The sequence below is a fragment of the Rhinopithecus roxellana genome, chromosome 1 (assembly GCF_007565055.1).
Source record: "Rhinopithecus roxellana isolate Shanxi Qingling chromosome 1, ASM756505v1, whole genome shotgun sequence".
NCBI classification, from domain to species: domain Eukaryota; kingdom Metazoa; phylum Chordata; class Mammalia; order Primates; family Cercopithecidae; genus Rhinopithecus; species Rhinopithecus roxellana.
The window spans coordinates 177,048,529-177,063,884 of NC_044549.1; the positions used below are offsets into that span (position 1 = coordinate 177,048,529).

At 45.3% G+C, this 15,356-nt stretch overlaps 1 protein-coding gene across 6 annotated transcripts in view; it reads left to right on the top strand.

Annotated features, from left to right (window-relative positions):
* RFTN1 (raftlin, lipid raft linker 1) overlaps positions 1 to 15,356 on the top strand; it is a 209,168-nt gene that overhangs the window by 112,056 nt on the left and 81,756 nt on the right. For all 6 annotated transcript variants that reach the window (XM_010377152.2, XM_010377151.2, XM_030933480.1 and 3 more), the window contains exon 4: positions 3,487 to 3,595. In XM_010377152.2, the coding sequence (XP_010375454.2) occupies positions 3,487 to 3,595 (109 nt within the window). The remainder of the gene's footprint in view (positions 1 to 3,486; positions 3,596 to 15,356) is intronic.

Consider the following 15,356-nt stretch of genomic DNA (forward strand, 5'->3'; position numbering starts at 1 on the left):
ACTGCCGTGTCTTCCTCCCCAGGAACTGTATTTGTTCTCTTTTTTCTTTTTTTTTTTTTTTTTTGGTATTTGTTTTCTATGCTCTGTAATAAATTATAATGAATTTCATGGTTCAAAATGGTACATATTTATTATCATATGGTTTCTGTAGCTTATCAGGGTTCTTTGCTTCAGGATTTTATCAAGCTGTAATATCAGTGTTGGCTAGGGCTGCAGTCTCATCAGAGACTCAACTGAGGAAAGCCTCACTTCCAGTCTCCCTCAGTTTGTTGGCAGGACTCATCTCCTTGTAGTTGTAGGACTGGGATCTCTCTTTTCTTGCAGCTGTTAGCCAGGGGCTATCCGTAGTTTCTTGCCATGTGGCTCTCTCCTTCTTCCTAACAGCTTTCTTCTTCAAAGCCAGTAAGGGATTCTCTAGCTCAGAGGGAGTCATATAACATAATGCCATCACAGGAGCGACATCCATCACCTTTACCATGTTTTATTGAGTAGACATAAGTCACAGGCCCTGCCCCCGCTCAAAGGGCTGGATTGCCCAAAAGTGTGAACACCAGGAGGTGGGGATTTTTGGGAGGGTCATCTTAGGGTGTATTTGCCACAGCAACCATGGTCCTCCCACCACCACCTCACTTCCCCGCCTCCAGTGCTGAGAAGCCCAGAAACTCCCTCTGGCAGCCCTAAAGGACTTTGCTAGTGGATTTAATGCTGTTTTTCATAGGATTAGTGGCAAGGAGAGAGTTTCTGTGTGACTGTGCCTTCTGCCTTCAGCTCCTCCTCTGTGAGGCCACAGCTGCACCATCACAGAGTGCTGACTTCAAGGCTTGGCAGCCAGCATCTGTCCTCAAGGGGTTTAGGGATCTTTCCCCCTTCCTGTCCCTTTCAGTCTTTCTTCAGTGTTATAATCCTTTCATTTCAAATTGAGGAGCTAATTCTCAAAGGCAGGGGAATGCCTATTACTTGCTCACCTATTCCCCAATATGCATGAGATTTGCTTTTCCAAGAAACCATAGGCTGAGATGTAATTTTCCGTGGTTCATCTAAAAAATTTGTAATGCCTATTTTTCTTAATCTTCTGTGCTCCTTTCAGTTCAAATGTAACTGAGTTAATTATTTGATTAAATGAACCAAAGCTTCCTTTCTTGTTATAGAACTTCTTGTTCCAGAACCAAAGATGGTACTTATTAGATTCTATGCTAAAGATGATTCCCTAGAATCGATCTGGGCTGTGAGTTGCTTGCAGACAGACTTGTCTTCCTTTTGTTCATCCTATGAACATTGTACTTAATGGACACAGCATTGACTTGGTCTTTTCATTTGAAAAGTCTTTTAGTCTATTCGTTTGAAATCTCAATGGATATTTCTAAATAACCTCATATAGACTGACATTAGTTTCCATGTAACAGAGCAGCTGGATTTTAGAGTTTAGAACCCCCTTCCCTCATCCTGATTTTTGTTGTTTGAGACCTCACATGATACGTATGACAGTGTGTCTTGACCAAGTCTTCTTTTTCAAAAGTCTGGAATCATCTGCCTTAGTTCCTCTTAATAGGTCTTTTGTTTAGGGAGGAAATTAAAACATGAGTCTAGTCTCTGACCAAGTATTAAGGCAAAAAGGTTAGGGTTCAGAATTGGTTTATTCTTTTGGAATTAGTTTGTCCCAGATTGAAATCAGTTTATTCTTTTACATTTTGAATGTGTGCACCACAGTGCCCTAACTTTGGAAGGGTATGTTAGAAGGAAAAATAAAAATAAGCTGTTGAAGTTTGCTTACCAAATCACAGTGGCACAGTTGAGGAAAACCGAATCCTCTTTCATTTTTTTCACTTTTAAATTTAAGGTGAATCATACACAGATGGTTAATGGTAGCCTAATTGCTTTTAATGCTATATAAGAATCTTAGAAATTCATTTAAAATGTTACAGCAAATACACAGTTAGAAACTGGTGAGATGCATGTACCTCAGGAGTTCAGTGTGGAAGCACCTGCTGTATGGATTTTCTGGACAGTCCTGCTCTCACAGGGGCTGCAGGGGCCCGTCTTCGGTAGAGCAGCCTCATAAGTGGGCCAGGAGGGCTCTGCTCCCTCCTCCACCAGTGCAGATGAGCTGTGTACATGAGCCCTGGACAAGGAGCTGGGAGCTTTGGTCTCTAATTCCCACTCCCCAAAACCACAAGCCACCTAGGACAGATAGCACATTCTGCCAGCCCGTAGCTACAGTACCACTCTTGTTGCCTTATGCCTGGCTGGGCCAAGGAATCCCCTTCAATTTCTGACAACCACGTGGCTTCCACTAGAGTGTCATACAGGAGCCCTGCCTGTGAATGGCTGTGAAGTGGTGGAATTTCCTCCTGGTGAGCTCTTGCTGCTGGCTCTCCTGAATGGGTGCAGTTTTGAACTGTGCTGTATCACAGGGATTTCTGTGTGGTGGTGCTTTGGAAAGCAGAGATGGCGGGGTGTGCTGGGAAGCCTCTCCTTTGACAGCAAGACCGCAGGCCTTCACCTCAGACAGCCCTTTACACCCACACTGTTTTCCCAGAATTTCTTTTAGTTGCTTGGTAGTCTTTCTTTAATGCATCTTTAATTTCGATAGATTTTGTCAGATTGCCCTCTAAAGGGGTTGAACCCTTTTAAAGTCTTTTTAAAATTAATTTTTAATTTTCTAATTGGTATAGGAATATATCCTTTTCATTTAAAAATGAAAAAAATTAGGGATTATGACTAAAGTCACTTTTGATCACCACCCCCACACCCATACCATAATCACCTAGCCCCAGTTCCCACATAAGCCCTCCCCATTCCCCAGAGGTACCTGCTATTATTGGTTTGGTGTATGTCTTGCTTGTTCTTTTTCTGTGCCCTGGCAGATATAAACCAATGGGAAATAGACATTACCGGAGTGAGCGTTTGTATGTGTGTGTATGTGTGTGTGTGTAACATGTAAGCTGTATTGTACCAAACCCATCATTCTATAATGATGTGTTTTACATGATGCTGCATCTTGGAGGTCTTTCTATGATGTGGATCTGTATATATTAATTGAGTAGTTTCCATAAACTATTTTTCATCAGTGCCTTTTTGGCATTACTTTCAGGAAAGAATTTGGGGCTTCATTAAAGACCCAGTGATTCTTTTTTTAAAAAAAAAAAATATGCATCTGGGCACAGTGGCTCACGTCTATAATGCCAGCACTTTGGGAGGCCAAGGCAGGCGGATCACCTGAGGTCAGGAGTTCCAGACCAGCCTATCCAACATGGTGAAACCCCATCTCTACTAAAAATACAAAAATTAGCCAGGCATGGTAGTGGGCATCTGTAATCCCAGCTATTCAGGAGGCTGAGGCAGGAGAATTGCTTGAACCCGGGAGTTGGGGGTTGCAGTGAGCCAAGATTGCATCATTGCATTCCAGCCTGGGTGACAAGAGTGAGACTGTCTCCAAATTATGCAAGATATTAATCTGTTTGTGTGTGTGCTTTTCTTTCTCTTCAGATCTCAGAAAACTGATCTTCACAATGAAGGCTACATCTTGGAATTAGATTGCTGTTCCTCCTTAGACCACCTGACAGACCAGAAACTCATCCCAGAGTTCATTAAGAAGGTGAGCGCTGCAGTCAGGGTACCATTGAAGAGGTTTGCGAGTGTTCACCTGAGTGAACAGGCAGGGAGCTGGCTTAGGGCAGATCAGCCACACTCGAGAGGCCATGCAAAAGCTGTGACCTAAACCTTTGGCAGCCCCACAGGGGAGCAGCCCTCTCCAGAGCTGACTCTGGAACAAGATGGCTAACCCCTCCTTCCCAGGCATGCAGGAGCCTGGGTCCTATCTTTTCCAGCTGGAGTAGGGTTAACAGCTGATAGAGCTGCAGGCCAGCACCAGGACTCCTTTCAAACCCTCAAGGTGATGTGACTTCTCAGACCCCACCTTCCTTTAATCTATGGGTCTTCATTGCTGCAAGCCCCCTTCCCTTCCTCGTGTGGGAGGATGCCAGAGTCCTGGGCCACCCACATTCGATCATACCAGGGAAAACTGCCTAGTTGCAGGGAAATCATATCTGCCCAGAAATATGTCTGTTTTTGAACCTTTCTTCATGCCATATGAGGTTTTGTGCCCAACCATAGGGTCTACTTGAGTTTTAATATGACATTTACTACAGAAGGAATGTCCCAGCCCCAAACTGGAGCTGAGTTCACTGCTTGATGCTTATCTTGTTCTTTCTTACCCAGTGTTCCCTAGTAATTGACAATTCCCCACCCCATACAGGTGATTGTGATTTGAGGTCCAATCAGCCAGTTAGGGAATTTGTTAATAAACATTGTCAGCTGTCAGCTTTGGGCCAGGACTAGTACTAGATGCTGGGATACAGAGAATAAAACAGCCGAACTAGTGAGTTTTACCAGCGGGAAGTGGCTGGAGCTGAGGAGCAAGGGGATCCAGAAGGTACCTGAAGCCGAGATGGGAAGGATGACGGGGTGTCTTTGGGGATGCGGCTGTGCTCGGGCAGGCTGGGGAGCCCTCCAAACAGGGAACAGTGTACATGAGGGCCTGAGGCAGGAGGGAGCGAGAGGAATCAAAAACACACCGGGGGAGAGTGAGGGTCCGGAGAAGGGGCCCAGAGACAGCTGGGACTGGACTGTAAAGGCAGCGGGAAGGCGTTGAGAGGAATTTTGTAGAACAGTGAAATGATTAGGTTGTCCCTTTAAAGGAGATTTGTTTCCCTGCTGCCACCCTCCCTTCAACATGTATTGAGTGTTCAGGCTCCAGGGACTCTGGGAGTAGCCACTCATGTATGGCTCATGTGTAGGTCTATGGGCCATAGACCAGGAGCTAGATGATCTCTGAGGTCAGAATTTCTAGTAATTTTACTAGGATGAGGGAGGCTCTTTCTACTCTGGTAGAATTCAGATTATTATTTAAGAAATGGGGGGTGGGGCAAGTAGCTTTTGTTCATATATGCATAAGCCTGAGAACACAAGTGTTTTTATAACTCATGTAGCTTTCTATAGAAATAGAGCCATCTTTGTTTGGATTGCTGCAAATAATCAACTTGTATAGGGACATCCTAGAGATAGAATTTACCCTATGATCTGAATACCAGGAAAAAATCATTTTAGAAATGGTTTTGTAATTAAGACTCAGATGCTTGGAATATTTGAGGGGTTAGCGGGTAAAAGGAAGGCATGAGGCTCTGCCCACTCTCAAATATGCTCTTTAAAAACATGTGATTTGAGGCTGGGCACAGTGGCTCAGCCTGTAATCCCAACACTTTGGGAGGCTGAGACAAAAGGATTGCTTGAGCCCAGGAGTTTGAGATTAGACTGGGCAACATAGCGAGACCCCCATCTCTGCGAAAAAAGAAAAAAAAGGTCTTTTTAAAAAGTCGAGCATGGTGGTGCTTGACCATATTCCTAGCTACTCTAGAGGCTGGAGAGGCGGGAGAATTGCTTGAGCCCAGGAGTTTGAGACCGCAGTGAGCTATGATTGCACCACTCTACTCCAGCCTGGGTGACAGAGTAAGACCCAGCCTCTTAAAAGAAAGAAAACATATGAGTTGATATGAGTTGGTGACTTTGTCTTAACCAAATTAGGTCATTGCATGACTGACCCATTGAGACAGTGGTCCTGTCTCAGTTCTTCAGGAAACAGCCCGATTTGCCGGCTACTGGGGTATCGTTTCTGTAGTACCCAAGTGGAGATGTACATCTGTCCAATGGAAAATGCCTTCAAAGTTAGGGTTTTTATGCCCTGAAGGACATTAGCCAGTCTTTATTTTAACTTTTATACCAGTATTCTTTTTTTCCCCCACTGAGTATGTGTATACACACGTGTATCTGATGATTCATCAGGTAATTCGTTAAGTAAATGACACCTGCTCATTCTGTAGTTGTATAATAAGTCCTTAACACTGTCAGTAGGTTCTTGGAAACTTTTAGTGAAACAGCATACAGCAGGTCCTCAATTTCATTCAATGTGGTTTAGTTTTAACCTTGAGAAGAAAATTGGTTTTTTGTCATTTTGCTCAAAGTCTCAGTTCCCAGGAACCTACTGATAACATTAAGTGAATACTTATAGTATAAGAATTCTGTTCTTAACGTTTTGAAAATAATATGCTTTAAAGCCCATCATATCATCCTGCTACTGTTATACACTTGGTTTTTAAATAAGACAGACTGGACAGCTTGCACACCAGGGCAGCAGTGAGATTTCTGACCTGGAGTGCCTCCAGATGTCTATCCCAGAGTTCCATCTCTGTTCCTCTAAACAGAAATGTGGCTTATGGTCATTCCTGCCTTGGAGGAGCCAGGTGTATTGAGGTTGCCCCTCCATTAGCCCCCGCATTGTCTGTCAGTGGACAGGGCTGGACTTGGAAAGACCCAGCATTTCTCGCTGTCATTGCTGGCTGTGGTTTTAGTTTCTAGTCCAGTTGCCATGACAACAAGAAGTGGGACAAAATAATGGAACTGGGCCCCCTTCCCCCTACTCCTCTTTTCTGTTGCTGGCCATAATTTCTAAAGAAAATACCACCTCTGTGTGCAAAGAGCAGAGGACAACTCCATGTACTTCTCCAGTGCCCAGGGCTATTCCAACTGATGGCTGAATTTTACATGTGTAAATTTTTCTGTCATCATACCAGGTAGAAGACCACAGGTGCTTCCCAGGAAGAAGAACGCTAAAAACCATTTGTGGGTTTTTTTCATTGCAAATATTTAATGAATAGCTTTGGTGGTATTTATATATATGTAGTGGTGACACTTGTTAATTGCCATTCAGTTAGGTCAAGATGAAGCTGTGTCATTGGTTGCCTTAGATGCAGTCATTACTTTCTATCTGGGTCATTATTTTGTGTGAAATAATGGCTCCTATTCCTATGACAAGTAGATTCATCTTAGGATGAGATGGTAATTAACTCGTTTTGTCATAGTACCATCATGCAGGGCAGGTTCATATTCTTCTCTGCATATTAGAATTAAGCTCAGAATGATTAGATTTTTTTATAAGAACAATGCCCCAGTATTATTTTTCCACCAAATGTTTTAAATTAGCAGAACCTTTGGATAGAGGACATGGATAGAAGGAGGGAAAGAAGATTTCATTATTTCTCACAATTAGGAAAAGTAAAGTCATTTGTGTCTGTATCATGTAAAATTAGCTGAAGACGCCATAATTTACGGCCCACTCCATCATGACTTTTCAGAGAGTGTGAAGGGAGTTGTGTAAAGATGATGATGACTCCATTCCTTTTGATGTGGTCTGACAATTTCTCTGAGTGCTCTAGCTGGTCAAATCTACGTTACTGCATTTTGTTTTCTCGTGTTGTGTCCTGCTGTGCTCCATCCTACTGGCCCTTTATGGAAATTAGTTATTATGGACAACAGAACATTTAAAATGCAGAGTTATGGGCAGACTTGGAGATATTTTTTTTCTAAGTCCTAGAGCCGAATGCTTGAGGGATGAAGAATTGAGAAGCTATGGGAGAGTGATGGTGCTGCCAGAATTCCTTTGGTATGAGGGCTCAACCAGCCCATCAGGTGCACCCAGAGATTGTGTGGCTGGCAGATCCGTGGGGGCCTCTGGAATTTCCCACTCCTCAGAGCTCCCAGAGGATTGTAAAGCAGAGTGACACAGAATGAAGAGCCTACATGTTCATCTGCAAATTGCTGTTCATTCATGAGAGCGTCTATGGGAAAGGCCTACAGTTTGGAGAGGACTTTGAAGTTTTCAGTCATTGGGCACACTTTCTGGCATGTGCTTCTGGTCTCTCAAAAGTTCCGTGTGAGAGACCAGAATGACAGTGGAGTCTCCCTTCTAGACACCAGGAAACTAAGCTCAAGGGGCAGAGCGCTTTGCCCAGGGGCTGGAACTACTAAATGATGGAGCCTGGATTCGATCCTCCATAGGAGAGGCACGAGTGGGCAGCCAAGGGGCTTCAGAGTGGCCAGAAGGTTCTTTGGCTAGGTGGACTGGAGAGAGCTTCGGAGAGGTGTAAAATGAGGGCTCTGCAAAGTGAGGGACTGAGACTGGAGGAGACTGAGAGGCGAGGTGGGCAGCTCTGTGCTATTGCTGGCGTGGACAGGAGCATGGGCTGAAGGCATAAGGCTGAGGAAGAGCCAAGTCCTGTCTGGCTTGTGTGTGGGATGGACAAAGAGAGAAGGAAGCCTATTCTGGGTGGGCTTCCTTTGATTATGTGGAGCAGAGCCCTAGTCCAGCAAGCTCCAGTGGTCAGGTGAGTTTACTGTAAAGATGTAGGGAATGGCATGGAGCCCCAGGGCAGAAATACAGAAAACCAGGAGAAAAACAAACACACAAAAATAAATAAATATGGGTGTGTCTGTCTCTTATATGCTTCTGGCCCATATTTGTGTCTCTATGGTTTGTTTAAATTTAAAATAAGATTTTACTCTGCAGAGGGAATCCTCTTTATGCATCAGACAAATCTTATGCTGAAGTGCTCATGTCCACTCTACCTTTAACCCTCATCTCTCGCCTGTGAAGACCTATCCTCATTTGATAAATGAAACTGACACAGAGAAGCTGTGCACTTTCCCAAAGTTATAACTGCACATGGCAGGAGTGGGATATGAACCCAGCCTGTTGGACCCAGAGACCACGTTCATGGGCAGTTGGCCATGCTACCTCTCCTGCATAGCTTGTCCCTTTGTGGACAGAGGCAGAGGCTGTCGGAGCCAGGATGTGAGGTTGAGAATAGGAGGCAAATGGCTGTAACACATGTTGGGTACATGGGGTCAGATGTTGGAGTGCCTCGAAGGCGTCCCCTTAGTGAAGGATGGGCTCCAGGCCTTGCTGCCCAGGTTCTGCTGATGGAAATTGCCTCGTCCTGCCTGCAGGAGAAAGCCACACTCTCTGCCCTTGTCCAGACAAGACATGGGGGCCTTTGACTTCAGGCCCTCAGCTCTGGGCTCTGTTCCCCAGGTTGACTCCCTTTTGTGATGGAGCTCCTGACCTCCTTGATCAACTTAAGAACTACGTTCATCTTGCACTGGCCCATTGAGCCTTTGCAATGAAGACCGTTGAGGGGTGGCTGGGCACACTCAACGAGTGTGCTGTCCTGGATTAAACCAAGTACATTGTCCTTCAGAAAACCGAATGATGCTACTTATGCCTTAACCTAAAGAAAGCACCTTGACAGATGTAAACATCTCAATGGCTCCTTTTAATGAAACAGAATATCCCAAACTTCTGGGATGATGAAATTTTGCCTGTGTTATATAAATGACTCATCATTTACTTTCTGGCTGATTGTTGAGTATTCAGAGCTTCATTTCCACAAGTGCAGTGCAGAGAGTCTAATTTTAATTAGGGTAAGATGCTGATTCAGAGTGAAATGAAAATTATGTTAAAAAGGCTCTCCTGTGCTTGCTGCACCCGAACACACCCACAAACCAAGAGAATAGTGACATTTAAAACAGATGACCCTGGGGAGGGTGGGTGTTGGGGGAAGTAAAGGCAGAAAATGGAGTGTCATCCCAGCAATGTGTATGTCCTCAGAGTGGAAGATAGCTGGTGGCTGGCGCAGGGCTTGCGGGGGCAGTGGGGTGCCCTGCTCACTGTTGTATCTTCAGGACTTAATACATAAGCATCAAGTTAATGGATACATTGAAAGAGAGGAATAATCACTAAACCTTTGTGTCATTGAAGGGGAGAGAGGTGCCAAGGATGACACCTGAGTGACTCAGGTGTGAGATGGGGTCATCTGTAAGGACCAAGAGCACAGCATGAGGAGCCCTGGGGCAGAGGTGATGAGAATAGGGATGGTTGTATAGAGACTTGAGGGGTCAGGGGGACACTCAGGGAACATTCCAGAAGGCAACTGTGGTTGTTGGGTTGGGACTTGCAAGGAGGCCGGGAACAGAGATGTAGATGTCTGAGGTGTCAACCCTGAGAGCAGGCAGGAATGGTGGTGAGAGGATGGTCATCCAGTGGTACACACCCATCTCAAGAGGTAGCTTCCACTGAGCCTCTGCTCTCTGATGCCTGGTAGAAATATGGACCAAGAATTGGCTTTATTTTAGAGAAGTTGGTAAGTTTATATCGTGAGGTTTCTTGGTTTTTCAGTGTAAGCAGACAGATCTATTAAAAAGACTGCAAGATCGAGACCAGTTTGTCTCACGCTATCTGTGGTGAGGGACCAGTTTTCTCCCGATTCATAATGGAGATATACTTTGGTAAAATCCAGAGAAAGAAAAATAGCACTTTTCCAAGGTAGAGGGAGGAACAGAAGAGTGTGACATTACAGAATCCATGGGAAGAGCATGCTTTGAGAAGACATGGAGAATAGTATCAAAACCCGGGAGGATGTCAAGTGGGAGGGGCCCACTGGGTTTCGCCACTGGTAAGTCTTGCAAGAGCAGTTGTCATGGTGTAGAACAGGCAGAGGCCTTCCCGCCATGGGCTTATGTAAATATGTTTAGAAGGACAGAAGAGCAGTTTAAACAGGAGATTTGAGCCCCCACCCCGTCTTTTTTTTTTTTTTTTTTTTTGAAACCTGGCTTTATTCCGTTGCCCAGGCTGGAGTATAGTGGCACAATAACAGCTCACTGCAGCCTCGACCTACCCAGGCTCAGATGATCCTCCCACCTCAGCCTCCCACGCCCAGCTAATTTTGTTAGAGACAGCATTTCACCATGTGGTCTCAAACCAACAAGGTTTTACCAGGTTGGTCTCGAATTCCTGGGCTGAAGCGATTGGCCTCTCCTTGGCTTTTCAAAGTGCTGGGATTCCAGGCATGAGCCACCATGCCTGGAAGATTTGAACATTTTTTTAAGCTGAAAGGTATTGGGAGAGAAGAGGTGATAAAAGACAGAGGCAGGTTCCAGGCGGGGTGAGATGGGAGGGGCACAAGGGAATGGGCAGCCCCTCCTTTGATGCTGGCAGGGGAGGGAGGAGGAAGGTTACAGGCTTAGATGTTCCTAATGGAGGAAAAAATGCAGGAGCTGCTGCCTGGAGGCTGCTGTTTTCTTATGAAGTTCCTCTCCCACCCTGGCCTCTCCTGATCCTCTGTCCTCTTGCTATTTTTATTGGCCTGTGATCTTCCTGTTCTGTCCAGAGAGGTTAGCTGAAGTTAATTTAAGCTGGAGGGAGGGAAGGAGTCATACGCTTGTCTCAATCACTCCCCAAAAAAGGAGATACATTCTTATGCTTCATTTTTCTCCCTCTGCGGGAATCTACCATCCAGCACAAGTGGGTCAGGTTTCGTTCACATTTCTTTGAACAAATCTTTGCTGGTAGTGTTTGGGAATACTTTAGTAAGCCGGTCTGGGTAATGCCCTGGTCACATGAAACTTAGAGTCTAGCTGAGGGCACAGACACGGTGCAGATGGGCACGCGAGGGTTGTAGGATCACAGATGGGTGAGCGCTGTCGAGTAGAACATGGCAAGGGGCCTGCCCCAGACTGGCGGTGTTGGGGGAGGGCTTCATGAAGTGTACATAGCAAGACCTGAGGGTCAACAGGGAAGGGAGGGTGGAGATGGTGGGGACTCCTGGAGCAGCTCAGACAAAGCCAAGGTGGGAGGGAGCACGTTTGACTTGAGGAGCAGAAGGGAGTTCACTGTGTCTTGCCTGCAAATGACAGAGGGGCGAGTGAGGTGGGGTGAGGCTGGAGAGTGAGTCGGGCCCCCAAAAAGCCCTGCAGGCCAGGCTGAGGATGGGGCCCTTTAACCTAAGTATAGTGCAAAGCTGCTGGAGGGCTTTCAGGAGAAGCTGGAGAATGATTCCAAATTTATACTTTGGAAAGATCAGAATGGCTGCAGGTTAGTGACTGGCTTGGAGGGCAAGAATGGGTGTGGTTAGGACCCTGTTGGAGTAGCTCTTCAGAGACTAGAGATCGTTGTTTAGTTTAGGTGGAGCGTCTTGATGGAGATGCAGAGAGGTAGGTAGATTTAAGAAATATTGAGCCAGGCAGACCACCAGGGTTGCCTCTGGATGGGGTAACAAGGCACCGTGGAGAGGGAGAGGACAAGGCTGGTTTGGCTTCTGCGCTGGATTAAGGGGCCCTTTGCTGAGATAAGGATGACTGCAGAACGGGCTGTGAGGTCTGTGCTTCAGGAGCTCTGTGCAGAGGTCTGGGCTGGAGACGCCGGCTGGCAGATGGTAACTGAAACCACTGTCATGGATGAAATCGCCCAAGAAGGAAGGGCGGGTGTGAAGGAAAAAGGCCTTAAGGCTGAGCCCAGGGGAATTCCAGCATTCAGAGAAAAGAAAAAGTAAGTAGCCAGAGAGGTCAGAGGGAAACTTGCCGAGTGTGGGGGATGGAGGCCAGAGGAAGAGGGCATTTCAGCGATGGAGGAGTTATCAGCCCTTTCGACTAACTCCTAAGACTAATGTCAGAAACAGCCATTGCTGGAGTGGCCATGAAGTCACTGGCGAACTCCACAGAAGCCGCATGTATTTTTGTGAGGCCTGATCCAAAATGTTTTTGGGGTACAATTAAAAACTGCTGCCGTTTATCCCATAGAGGTCTTGTGTGTTTCTGCCTTAGTCCTAGGATAGTTCTAAGGTTTTTTTTTTTAATTTAAAATTTTAAGATGTTCTTTTTTTTTTCCTCATGGGTTTGCTAAATTATCTTTGTTGTTCTCCTTAATAAAATTTTGTATTGAGCAACTGGTTTTAATATCTGACCAGGGAATTAGAACTTGCCCATGTAAAGCATTGCAATTTTATGTAATTTTTAGCATTTGGAGCACATATCATATGAAATAATAATAAAATGACTTGTAGTTAAATCAGAAAGAAATAACTTGGGATCCCTAAAAAATGTGCTCAGAATAGACAAGTGGCCTATTGTTGGCTCTGTGGACAGCCTGTGGCTGCTGTGAGGCCTGTACTCCTTTGCCGTCACTGCAGAGAAATTACCCTACATCCAAGGAAGTAAAACTATTCTAGAGCTAGTGGAGGAGGCAGATGACCAGAGGAGAAGCAGAAGGTAACCAAGGGGAGGTGGCAGCTGTGTGAGCAGGAATGCTTAGTTCCAGGGAGAGACTGGGCCTGGGCATAACACTGTCATCTCAAGTTTCCAGCCACAGAGAGGGGAGGCGGGGGATGGGAGATGTCTCCTTTCCACTTGTTGCTAGGAGGTTGATGGTATCAAGGCTCACATGACTTTGCCTGAGGCCTGGTGTTTTGGGTTGATTGTAGGCCAACCTGGGAGCTCCTGAAGGTGAGGGGTGAGCGGCTCCTTCTCCCGGACCTGGCTGTGGTCATGGGGCACCTGGATGTTACCTTGTCCCTACCCTATTGAGATGGGTCCCAGAGGAGTCTGGCAGTGGATGAGCTGGGGCAGCCCGCAGCCTCTGGCCCCTGTTGTCTTTGAACCATTCTTGCTCACAGCAGTCAGTCGTGTTTGTTTTTGGCTGAGAGTGAAGCCAAAAGGGCTGAAGATTTGGAGTTTGTTTTCCATCCAAGCCAATGGCTCTTGATTGCACCCTCCCTGGAATGCTCCTGGGTAAGAGCGTTCCTCATCCAGTATGTTTCGGAGGCCATGTGCATTGTCAGCTCTCTTGGAGAGTCATGATGCTTCTTTTTTTTTGAGACAGTCTTTCTCTGTCACCCAGGCTGGAGTGCAGTGGTGCAATCTCGGCTCACTGCAACCTCCACCTCCTGGGTTCAAGCCATTCTCCTGCCTCAGCCTCCGGAGTAACTGGGATTACAGGTGCCCGCCACCACGCCCAGCTAATTTTTTTTGTATTTTTAGTAGAGATGGGGTTTCAGTATTTTGGCCAGGCTGGTCTCGAACTCCTAACGTCGAGATCCACCCGCCTCAGCCTCCCAAAGTGCTGGGTTTACAGGTGTGAGCCACCGCACCCTGCCCATGATGCTTCTTAAAAGAGTCAAGTCTCTGAAGAGGTCCCGGGTGCAAAACTTGCTTGCTTAGTTTAACTTGGCATTCTTCAAAATGACCTGAGAACTTTCCCCTGGCTTTTTCTCCTCTCCAAATACCGCTCTATTTTTCAAGGTGAGAGAAAGAAAGTAAAAAAAAAAGAAAGAGCAGAGAGGAGAGAGAAGAGAGAGACAGAGACAGACAGACCCACCAAATACCTGTCTATACCATAGCACATACTTCGGAAAATGTACCAAATCAGTGAGGAATCTGTTGACCACCTACCAACCACAGAAAAAAATCACAGGTAGTCAGTGGGGCGGGCAGGGTGGGGGATCAGTTTCTTCTCTCTCTTCTATTTATTTTTAAATTTTATTTTTATTGTACATATTTAAGGTTTATAGCATGCTGTTTGATACACATAGTGAAATGGTTACAATAGTTAAGCAAATTAATATATCTTGCATAGTTACCATTTTTTGTGGTAAGCGTGCCTAAAATCTCTCAGTAAATTTCCAGTATACAATAAAATATTAACTGTAGTCCTCGTGCTGTGCATTAGATCTCCAGACTCATTCATCCTGCATATCTTCAATTCCGTACCCTTTGACCTAAATCTCCCCAATTCCTTTCTGCCCTAGTTCCAGTGTTTTATTGTTTCTATGTATTTGATGTTTTCTTTTTTTTTTTGATTTCACATATAAGTGAGATCATGCACTATTTTTCTTTTCTATTTTTCTTTTCGTCTCTGCCTTATGCCTTTCTTTTCGTCTCAGCATAATGTCCTGTAGGTTTATCCATGTTGTAAATGGCAAGATATTTTTTAAGGCTGAATAATATTCCATTACGCACACATGCGCACACCTGTTGACAGGTTTTCTTTTTTGTTTTGTTTTGTTTTGTTTTTTGAGATGGAGTTTCACTCTTTTCTCCCGGGCTGTGGAGTGCAATGGCGCAATCTCAGTTCACTGCAACCTCTGCTTCCCAGGTTCAAGCAATTCTCCTGCCTCAGCCTCCCAAGTAGCTGGGATTACAGGCACCTGCCACCACACCCAGCTAATTTTTGTATTTTTAGTGGAGACAGGGTTTCACCATGTTGGCCAGGTTGGTCTCAAACTCCTGACCTCAGGTCATCCACCCACCTTTACCTCCCAAAGTGCTAGGATTACAGGTGTGAGTCACCGTGCTTAGCCCTCTTTTTAAAATGAGTACTAATTCTGGCTGTTTCCAAAAGTACCAAATTGCCATAGGTGCAAATGAATCTAGTACTTTATTGCATTTTCTTGGTTCCGTTAAAACAAATCTTCCTGTCCCAGACATTTGGTGTAACTGTGTGTTTTCTAATCCTCACTGAAACCTCTAATAGAGGGAAGATTTGGAGCAGAGCAATTAAAAACTCCCTCCTTTCTTTTTTCACTCTAGAAAGACATGTGCTCAGCACTTCTGCCATTCTTCTTGTGTCTTTAATAACAGATATAGCAATCTTCTAACACCTAGCAAAAACTAGGTCAATTGGATTTGTTGACAGC